At 25.8% G+C, this 11,815-nt stretch overlaps 1 protein-coding gene across 2 annotated transcripts; it reads left to right on the top strand.

Annotated features, from left to right (window-relative positions):
- Nucleotides 1-862: 862 nt before the first annotated feature.
- Nucleotides 863-11,815, top strand: LOC107456986 (acylphosphatase-1). Of its 2 annotated transcripts, XM_043052563.3 has the most exons (6): nucleotides 863-1,050; nucleotides 1,146-1,162; nucleotides 1,279-1,388; nucleotides 4,363-4,471; nucleotides 4,607-4,646; nucleotides 11,663-11,815. In XM_043052563.3, exons 1-5 carry the CDS (start codon nucleotides 987-989, stop codon nucleotides 4,610-4,612), a joined length of 306 nt encoding a protein of 101 aa, XP_042908497.3. In that variant the 5' UTR covers nucleotides 863-986; the 3' UTR covers nucleotides 4,613-4,646; nucleotides 11,663-11,815. The 2 variants fall into 2 exon arrangements, with proteins under 2 accessions (XP_042908497.3, XP_071040509.2); XM_071184408.2 differs by lacking the exon at nucleotides 4,607-4,646 and having other exon boundaries at nucleotides 865-1,050.

The following is an 11,815-nucleotide window of genomic DNA, read 5'->3' as shown; positions in this document are numbered from 1 at the left end:
TAAAAAACCATTCTGTAGAGAACCATCATCAAATGAAAAAAAAATATTTACAAGCAAATTTTTTATTGTAAAAATCATTGCACTTACCTGATTTATGATTCCCGGAGAATTCCAAAATGATAAGTTCCTTGTTTGAAAACTTTATTCTCAAATAATAGATACATAGTTTATACCTTCATTACTTTTAGATAACATACTACACAGCAAAATTTTATAATTGATATGAATTTGAATATGTAGCTAAAAACAGAATAGCTGAATTCTAGTTGAACTTATTCTTTCAAAATTAAAAAAAACTTACCAAGAAAACGATTTAAATTAATTAAGAATCAGCACAAATGGCACTATTTCAAGTAACTTGGATAATTTTTTATTGTTGTTTTCCGAATTATATGGATACAGAAATATATACTATTCTATAAAGAAGAAGAATATGCTATAACTATTACAATTCTGTATGTTCTGAATTCATATTTATTCACTGGAATGACGAAAGCAATGTTGACTTCACTTTAATTCGTAATGAATTGAAGACAGAAGAAATGCATTTTACCTTAATACACACATCTGTAACAGTATCCGAAATCGGAAGTCATCAGTTGCAAGTTTGTTGATAATAGAAATTAAAAATTATTGAGGAATTTTTCTTCAAATGTTTGGCGTGTTCTGTTCCTGAAAGATTTACTAATATTCTGGAGATTTTTTTCAAGTTCTTCGGCCTTTTCCTTAGGGAAATTTTGTTTCTTATTTGCTGCTAAAAAATGGCGTCTGATTCAGTCAATGACTTTGATGGAACTAAATGAAAACGTGATAAATTAATGTCCGATATTTACAGGCTCCCGCTAGACGGCGTACTCGAGCGTTGCGATCGCGAATTGTTTTTTTGTGTTTCTACATCTTTCTTATTATTGATAATATTTTATTATTCAACCAAACTATTTGCATGGCAGCAGTCGTACTCTTCATCGAGGTCAACAAAAAGTGAAATGAAAACTACTGTTTTAAGAATGTTGCAGTCGGTAGATTTTGAAGTTTTTGGTCGAGTACAAGGTAATCTAAAAATTTTAACACTCTATTTCTTCCTGCCGGTGTCTAAGATTATATTTTATACCTTTTCTAATACTACTTTTTGTCCTTTTTTTCAGGTGTATTTTTCAGAAAGGTAAACAGTTCTATATAGTTAATAATTTTTTGCATTATTAGTTAATTTTTATTGTGTTTCGAAATTTGGATTCATTAATTTTTTTGTAACATTACAAATAGTGTTTGTTCTTTTAGTTTACGAGAGAAAAAGGGAAGCAGCTAGGTTTAAAAGGATGGTGTATGAATACTTCTAGTGGAACTGTCTTAGGAACAATGCAAGGGCCAGAAGAAAAAATTATAGAAATGTATGTATACTTCTCTGTAATAGGGAAGATTTCCGTATCATGATCTACTCAAAAATTATTGCAAAGTTTTGACACCAACCCTCCCGGCTGCGGCTAACTTCGGGGCAGAAACTAAAAACATCATCACTGAAGGGGATCAACCAGTGCCGGATTTGTGGTGTAACTACCACTATAAATATTAAATACCAAATCTCTAGTATATAAGACATGTTAACTTCATTCTATCATGAGGTACCTTTTGATAGATGAAGGTTGACATGGTCCATAATTAATTCCTCACACAGATTAAGCATATGAGGGTCACTAGACCATTAAAATTTTTGGGGCCCTTACATTAAATTTTTTTTTCCGTACATTTTTTATTTGTTCAAATATAAAAGTATTTATATATCTTTTCATTTAAGAAAGAGTATTTAAAATAAATAATAAATTAAATTTTACTTTATTTTGTTAAATTAGAATTAAGAAATAATAACATTTTGAAATATATTAACACTTCACAAAATCAATGCTACTATAAAATTGGTATTCAAAAATCTTAAAGATTAAGCTATAAGTATTTCTATATAAAATTTTATTAAAAGTGAGCAGTTGTATGAGTTTTTTCTAGAGTATATAAAACAAATAAGCAAACACTTACCTTTTAGTAAATAATTTTGTAATTATTTATTGATCAAATAGAATTAGTGACACTAAATAATTATAAAACACTAAAAAAATTATAAGACACTTCAGTTGAGGCACTAAATAACTTCTTTTTCATTTAAAACTACTCAATAATGTCAACAAACAAGTCTCAGTTCGCTATAGTCTGCCTTCAATTTTTTTGCTCGCAAATCAAAATGGCAAATTTGAACTTAAAAAACATTGATAAATCTTATGATACATAAACTATAATTATACTTATTAGAGCCCGGATTTTGATGACCTAAAAAATCTCAACTAATGCCCTTAAAAAGTACAAAAAATGGATCTTAAAAAGGGCCAAAAATGACCTTAAAAATGCAAAAAATGCCTTAAATAAAGTAAAAATTTTGAATTAGAAAAATATTTTGGTCTTTAAAGTTATTATGAGTCATTTAAGAAATATAAAGCGATGCAATACTTGTTCTACGTTCATTAAAGTTTGAAAAATTTGTTTTATATCCTAAAATAACAAAAAAAAGGAAAATATATTGACACCAAAATATTTTTATTTTGTATAGAAACTTGAATGGATATAACAACTTCCATCTCATAATATTACTAAATATCAGAAGTACATTGGATTTTTAAATGTTTTTTGATAATTTGAATTGTAAAGGAGCGTCAACCCAAACGCCCCAAAATTTAAAGAAAAATGCCCTATAAATCTAAAAAAATGGGCTAAAAGACAAAAAATTGCAAATGTCATCAAAATCCGGGCCTTACTTATAAATAATAAGTAATAAATAAGTATGATTAACATTATGAAAAAATATTTATTGTATTTTATTAACATATATTTGAAATGGATTTTTTTTTTAAATCATTGTTTTTCTTAATTTTTTAAAATTTATTTTCAAAAATTCCATTTTAAGAGAGCCCCTAATTATTGGGGACCCCAGGCCATGGCCTAGTCTGGCCTAATGGGTAATCCATAGCTCATAGCTTAGGCATCAACTATCGTATGCCAAGTAGCTTATCTTTGTATGTCAAGACTCGTAGTCTTGGAGCAAACTTCTACTTGTTTTTAAAACAAAATTTCAAGTTTAAATCCCATTTGGTGCCTTGTCAATTGTAAAATAAATTATTTTTAAATAAATTAATTTTTTTAAATTTAGTATACTTAGAAAATATGAAATATCACCCTTAAACATCTAATAACTATCATTGCTTATTTTATTTATGATTTGTTTAATTTTTAGGTTTGTTCCAACATGTTTTTTATATGCATATATTTTTCATATGCATTTTAAAGACAGTCTCATAAATCTCAAAACTTTCGCATATTTCTATGGTTGCTAATTTCCTAATAAATGAAACCTCTGCTGGACATTCTGCGCCTTGGGAAAAGTATTAATATTGTTTATTTTTTTACGGGACCTTGATGACCCCTTCAAGTGAAAAATCTTGACTTTTTAAACAATTATTTAAAAAAAAAAAAACAATGTTTTATAATTTGGAATTTTAGGAAGTCTTCTGTTGAGGACCCATAAAAATGCAAAAACTATTGTTTTCTTTTCTATTTCATTCATATGATAAAACGGAAACAAGGGTTTTTGAATTTTCATCGATTAAAAAAATGGTATCTAACATTTACAGAGTCCTCTAGAAGTGCAGAAAAGCGAGACCCTGGGCAAACAACTTGCTTGCATCACTATAAAGACAGCTGAACCAATGAAGTATTGGCAAATTTAACAATGGAGTTCTCACAAAACAGTGTTTTTCTTGCTTAGAACCTTAATAACTCCCTTAATTTTCATCTGATTAACCATAAATCTAGCAACATGTATTTAGCTTTCTTTGTTTAAAAGATTATGTATTAGTTGGTTTTTATCCATTTATTTTTCATTTTACTGTCATTTTGATTAACACGCTGATGTAATTTTATTTATTTTTTAGTAATAGAAAAATGATTTTACCTAATAAAATGATGTCTGGCTATCACAGTGATGTTCCCAGTTTACTACGCACAAATTTTGGTACTTATCTATTTTTGGGGGATGTAAAATATTGCTTAATTACTGAGATTGCTTAATTATCACTTAATGCTATATGTACATAATTGTGGTAATAGGTACAGCAGGTAAATTTGTAATATGTACCTAATATGCTAATATAGGTGATAATTTTTTTATCCCCCCCTAAAGTGGATAAGTTCCCAAATTTTTAAATGATATTGTATTTTATTCTTGTTAGTGTATTAAATTATAAACTGCCTGAAAAGTAAAATATTAGTACTATTGAGAATATAATGTTGATTATTCGTTTGATAAATTAATTTTTCTTTTAGGAAGGATTGGTTAAAACATACAGGAAGTCCTCACTCTAAAATTGAAAAAGCAGAATTTAAAAATGAAAGGCATTTATCTAAAGAAGAATTTTCTGATTTCTTTATTAAAGTATGTATTTTTTTTGTTAGAGAAATTAGAGTTGTAATTTTCTCTTTTTTTATGATGCATGTATTTCTGCTATTTTTCTATTACCTGATTATTTTCATGCTTTTTTTCACTTTTGCTTCATTATTCTATTTTTAGCCATAAAAACTTACTGCTTTGGTTCTGTTTTTGCTTTTTTGTAAGTTCTCTACTTTTCTTTTATTCTATACAATTTTCTTATAATTTTACTTTCTTAAAAATTTTCATCTGTTAAAAAAGTAAATGTTATTTATTTAAAGTTATCTAAAGGATTTGCATTGTATGCAAACGAAATCATTATTTTCTGTATTTTATTTTATTTGTTGTTTATTATGTTATTGTAGCATTTTATATGTTTGTAGCATTAAAACTATATTAAACCATTATTAGCAATTTTTAAAAATATTATCTAATCTTTTTAATGTGGATTTATGTTTAAATTATGTTAATTATGACTAATTTGTAAAGTTGTTTCTCTGTTTTCCTATCTAACATCATTGTCTGTTTTCCAATTTAGTATCATAAAAAAAAACTAGTTTGCTATGAAATATGTTTTTCTATATGCAATAACATCATAAGGTTAAGTTTCATTCCCATAAAATTTTGATAGAATGTTTTTGCTTCATTGGGTTATTTATGCTATAAAATAACAAAACAGGATGAAACATACATATCTAATGCTCTGAAAATTTTCGTGGTAAAAAAAGAGACAGGCGCTTCTAAATTTAACTTTTTTTTTTTTTTTTTTTTTTTTTTTTTACACCCAGGCTATCCTTTCCCTTCTTTACAGTTAGATAAATTTTGCTCTTATTATATAATACATAATATTAAAAAAAATAGCTTTCTTTATATGCTGCATAATTTAAATACAAGATGGTTTTAAAGTTGATTTATAAACTATACATATATTGCCAGTGTATTTATTTGTAAGCATCTTTTCCTAACCAATGGAATTACTATAGAATGTCTCATGCAGCTGATCTGAGCTGTAGCAGAGATGACACTTTCTTCCCCTTTGCGGATAATTCTTTTTTTTAATTTTTTTATAGCATTTAAGATTTTATGTGTGATTCTTTGTTTAGAAAATTTGATTTGAAGTTATTTTGATCATCACTACACATTCAAAAGTTCATTATAAAACTACTTTGTTGCTAGTATCTCATTATAAGCTTTTTTTAAATGTTTGCAAAATTTATTAAATAACCTACTTTTCTATATGCCCCATCTATATTTTGCTTTTTATTGAAAATGACTGCTCAACTAATATATATTCTCCATATATACTGTCTCTCCTTCCTCACATAATTTTATAAAAATGAATTAAATTGCAAGATTTTCACTTTTTCACAGATTTCCTCATTTTTTATACTAATCTTAGAATTTCCACTGAATACCTCTCAATAATTATTTGAGTGGAAATTAGTGGTGTGTGGTATTAATTGTAAGAGCGGACTTTGATTGCATCAGTATTCTTTAATTTTAATGATGGTAACTTTAATTTTAAACTTATTTTATTACAGCCTAAAAAATAAAATAAGCCTCATTTTTTGCATATTTAATTATTAAATAATTAAAACTGTTGTTAATAATTTCAAATACTGGCACATAACGAAAGATTCGAAACACTTCATTAAAGGTTGCAAGAAAGAATTTGTCGATTGCTTAGAAAAAATTTTTAATGTTAAGAAAAGAACAAGATGCTTACAAAAAAGGAAATAAAAATGTAGGTGAGATGCAAATAACAAATGTTGATGATAGTAATTAAAGGAAAAACATGAAAATGAATGTGTAAAAAGAGCAAAGGACAGACCCTAATTTATCATGAGGCTTCAGAGGCCCCGTCATTTTTGGGGGCCCTCTATGATACAAATAATTTCTTTTTGTATTCTTTCTTAAGAATTGTCAGTTAGAATTATGAGTTAACAAAGATCGAAATAAATATTTACTAATATATCGTAATTTATATATGTCATAAATGATTTAAAAACACTTTATAATTAAACAATAGGTGAGTTTTGTTTAAAATAACAACTAGGGGGCACCCTGATAGTTTTGTGCCTAGGACCCCCTCATTCCTCGATCAGGCCCTGGCAGAGGAATGTACAGTATTCACCAAAACGTTTGTACAACTCTAGTAGGAAATTAAAATAAATATTTAGAAAAGAAAATTTTTAAAAAAAATGAAGTTTGGTAATAATTGTTGACAAAATTCTAATTTAATCTTGGATAATTATTTTTGCATTTATAAATAAACAGAATTTGAAAAACGTCGATATAGTGTTTGTTTATTCCTAAAGTATTGAATTTAAATATTTTTGTTTTTTATTTATTTACAATTGTTACTGTTAGATGATTTTTTATGTAATACCATGCCTAACAAAACCTATAAATGTTTACCTCGGGTTTTTTCATTTTAAACTAGGTTTTTTTGTTTTATTTAAAACAAAGTTGTAAATAGTACTTTGTTGTCTAAATTAAAAGTAATTAACCTATTATAAAGTATAATTCTGGAAACTTTTTAAACTATTAATTAATATTATCAATAAACAATTAAAAAATATCCACTTTCCCCCTGTAAACAGACTTACATAACAAAAAAGAATTATTAAAAATAATAAATATACTTATACATTGCTTTCTCAACTTAACATATAAATAAAAGTTTAATTTCAAAACTATATATTAGTTTTGTATGTAAAATAATGAGTTCTTGTTTGTCATATATGAAATACAAAGAATAATCTAATGTAGTTTTTTTTTTTTTTTTTTCGAATTGAATGAATATGAAGTTTTGCTTTTCACTTTAACTGTGGCGTACGCAAGGGAGGGGTTTAGGGGTTTGAACACCCCCTTGAGCTGAGACAAAATGGCAAAAATAAACATTTTAATAGAAATTATGCGGGTATTATTTTTTAAGACTATATATTTTTATTTGCCTTATGCCTACCTTTTTATCTCACGGTATTTCTCAGAATACTGAAAAAAACATTTACTATAATAGGGTTGTACTTTTGAAACCAAATTCACGTGATACTGTTATGGACTGGTTCCTTTCTGTTCTGCCAGTCGCGATAGTTTTCGAGACTGGCTGTCATTCGTGAGGTCTTTACGCGATGATTCTGGAATCTTAGACGTTCTGTCGTCTTTGAGACAATTCGAGAATTTTGGAGATGCGGTGAAAAATTATACAAAAGGGGGAACGGAGTACAATGTAAGTGTTTCTGTTGTACAGAAATGTAATACTTCCGTTGAAGAAAAAGTTTCTAGCATAACAAAATCTGATGAATGTGTGGCCCTCAAAATGTTACTTCCCACACATATGACATTGGACTTTTTTCAGAAGATATTACATGCGAGAAGATATTAAACTTCTTAACTTAAAAACTTAAACTTAACTTAACGTTAAGTTAACTAAACGTTCTTAAACTTAAAAAATCAAATCAAAATTTAACTAAACAATGCTGTCTAAATAAAAAGTCAAAACTCTCTAGCTGTCTAAATTAGGGAAATAATAATGCTTTATTACATACTCGAATTTCTTTTAGTAGCTTCAGAAAATTATCAACACCCCCTTGAAAAAATTCTGCGTACGCCACTGCACTTTAATAAGCATGAAAAATGTAAGGTAATATTTTTTTTAATTAAAATATATTTTAAAATAATGGAATGATAAAATAGACTAAATTTGTCTAATGAACTATATATGTACACACATGCATCCAATCGTGAAAAAAAATTATGTTATAATATTAATGATTTAACTATAAATCAAGAATAAACTTCTTTTTTGAAATTTATGTAGATACAACAAGGGTATAACCGAAACAGTGCTTGTATAAAACAGCATTAAATAAAATAATATGCATTGAAAATATTATATGTATTCAACTGGATAAAAATTGGCAATTTCGACAAAATTTTTGATTTTTTTTTTATATTATAACTTTAGTTTATTGGCTTTTAACTCTTAACCCTTTAAATTTTTTAATTAGATTTAGAAATGAAGTTATAGTTGTTTTTTTGTTCACTATGTGACAAAACTGAAAGCAAACTCCTGAAAACAAAACTAAAGTTATTTTATTATGCTTTGGGTATTTTAACTTTTTTTAAAAAAATTTGAATAAGAAACTATCTGTACTCTAACACTCATTATAAAAAAAGTTTATCATAGAATTCTTCGAGATTATGTATCTAGATTTTGTATAATGTTAGCTATCTCTTAGACTAAATGTTTAGGTCTAAATGTGAACATGTCATTTTTATCAAGCTTTAAGTAAGAGTATTTAGAATTTTTCTTTAAAAATTCAGTTTTAAATATTATCTTTAGTTCTATTTTTATCATTTTAAAAAAGAAAAAAAAAATTTATTTTTGAAGTTTTAGTGCAAAGCACAGATTACAATATTGATCTGGAAAAAAATTTTATTTTGAAATTTATACATTATGATTTGTTGTAGAACTGTTAGTGTAACAAAAAAAAATTTCAGTTTTTAAACTGAAATCTGCCCTTATTTTGCAAAATATTTTATAAATTTTTAAATTTTACTTTAAATGTATAATTATAGGACTTTTGCTTGCCAAACATAAAATTAAAATTTTAATTATGCCTTTTTTAAAAATGAAAAAAGTCACAACCAGTCAGATATCTTAAAACAGGCCTGTGTTTTTATGGTCATGATAGCTCCACAGGTATACACTTATTTTTAATGTGAATGACTGGCACACTTTAAAAAATATGTGTTAAAACCGGTTGGATACCTTAAATAAATTTTGAATATTTTTCAATATTTTTTAATTATGCTCTTTTATTAAAGCAGTGTATTTTGAAATTATTAGAATTATTAGTAAGAACATACTGCATGCATATAATAAAAAGTTGTTTACACTAATACCAGAAGAAAAAATTCAAAAATTTACTACCAAATATGATCTAAAATTCAGAAAAGCAACTCATTCCCAATTATGCTTTTGATTGTGCCAAGGATGACATACTATTTAAGAAGATTAAAAAACAGAATTTAATTTCTAGAGAACTAAACTTATCTCATAACTACATTTTAATAATTTTAAAAACTATCAGAACATAGTGTTGGTAATTGTCTGTGTTATTTTAAGAATTTTTAGGGGCATTATTACTTAAGTTAAAATTTACTAACATTTATCATTTTATCAAAGTATTTTTGCAGAAGAGCAATAAATATATTTACATTTAAAAATAACTTGTCTTGAAAGTCACACAAACTCACATTAGTAGTTTAACTCCAAATTAGACAGATTTTATTGAAATATATGCTATTTTTTCATTTGATTATATTTACGCTGGAGGTATTTATTTAAATAATAGATAAATAAATTATTTAAAGGATTTTTTTTTTTAATGAAAAAAAAAATCCTTTTTTTTGTTTTTGAAGGAAAAAAAAAACAGTTTGGTGTTAACCTGGATTTGGACCATGGCTTAAACCACATTTGTTTAGACCAGCCAATCCTGATTTATTTATCTTAATTTCTTTTCTTAGGCTACATTTTATTATTAAAGTATAAATATTTAAAAAAATGTGTTAGAGCAGAGAGACTAATCTAGGCAACTATTTTCTGAATCTGTTACCTATTTTGGAGACATTGTTTGTTTCTGAAGCAACTAAAGGGACTATTTTTTGGATTCTTACCCCAAATGGTAACCCTGTAAAGACCATTTAGTTTTTAAGAAAAATTTATTGCAAATAACTTAAGTAAATCTGTATAATTTGAGTTTTAATTATGTGAGAAAATGGTTTAAGTACCTAATCAAATTCTCACAAAATTTGTTTTGAAATTGTAGCTATGTAAGACAATTGACTCAGAATAATAAAATGCATAAGTTCTGAAAATTTTACTTTAATTATAACTGTATATTTATCACACTATACAATATTACACTCTTGTTTGTTCTTTACACTTTTATAAATGGCTTTTTGAGGGGAGCTATATAACTTTTTTTGTACAAACTGAAAAAATGGATTACATCTACTACATTATGTTTATACATCTACTTATTTTGACATTCAGGAAAGTTATATTTTTGATTTCTTAACTTAATTGTATCGTAGATTAATTTTGCCTTAAATGCTCCTGTACAATCCTGAAAACTTTAGATTGTAGCATATGAAAATTTGATCTGAAATTATTCAAGCCGTCAGTGCTTTTTTTTTCATTTGTATGTTTTAATTTTTATGTATGCATTAGGTAACTTAATGAATAGGATGAGTATATTCAGAGATTTTTTTAAAATTTTTTTCCCTTTAACATTTTTTAGTTTATTTTCTGTATTTCAGTGTATTCAAATAAATAACTACAAGGTAAAAAAAAAAAACCCTATCGTGCATTTTTTTAAATTTATTAAAATCAAATAGTAACTTAAATCAATGAATTGATTAAAATTAAAGTCGGGGGCTGGCAAATAATATTTTTTATTATTTTTTTATTATTAGGGAATCATTTACTAATTAATTTTAACAAAGTTATAAGTAAATTAATTTAAACTGGGGTTTCTAAGGCTAGATTTGTTTTCAAATTTATGTGAGTAATTTTATTTGTATAAAGTAATATAATTTATTTCAAACTTTGTTTTGAACTTTCATTTATACTGCAACTATTTGAACAATTTATTTAATGTTATATTTTTATTTTTTTAGATTGTTGATCTATTGGTGTTGTCATATATCAATCCCCATTGAAAGTTTTAAAATCTTTCTGTAAACTATGTAGTATAAAATTTGATAATTTCCCTCCTTTTGAGCGATATTTAAACTGAAATTGTTTTAAGTAATGAGTTCGCTGTTCTCAAAATTTTTTTAGTTGTTTTAGAATTCCATCCTTTTAAATTTCATGCTTTTTTTTTTTTTTTTTTTTTTTTTTTTTTTTTTTTTTTTTTTTTTTGCAATCTTGTGCATTAATGTACTTTTAAATATTGGGGAGTTGTTATTCAAACTTGTTACCCATTGGGATTTAAATGTTATGATCTAATCTGTAAAGTTTTGCAACTGCATGGTTCTGTGTGTTGGTTTTTCAACATGACTTAATGAGAATTTTTATGTATTATCTTATATATGATATTTATTATATAGCTAGTCAAATTATATTTGTTTCAATATACTTATCAATGAGTAATTAATATTTTACCTATTTCTTTTTTATTATAGAAAGGAGATAACTATTTCTGAATGCATCTGTTGTGGACCTTTACATCCATTATAAACTATCTCCCTCACTGTTTGTGATAACATCATATCTGTATTATATATTTATTGTTATTATCATTAAAAGTTATGTCATATTTTTTGGATTGATTTTAA

This window comes from Parasteatoda tepidariorum, chromosome 10, assembly GCF_982258835.1.
Source record: "Parasteatoda tepidariorum strain Cologne lab strain chromosome 10, Ptep-v5.0, whole genome shotgun sequence".
In the NCBI taxonomy this organism is placed as follows: Eukaryota; Metazoa; Arthropoda; class Arachnida; order Araneae; family Theridiidae; genus Parasteatoda; species Parasteatoda tepidariorum.
The sequence above is the reverse complement of the archived record's forward strand: the minus strand, read 5'-3'. Positions and strand labels throughout refer to the sequence as shown.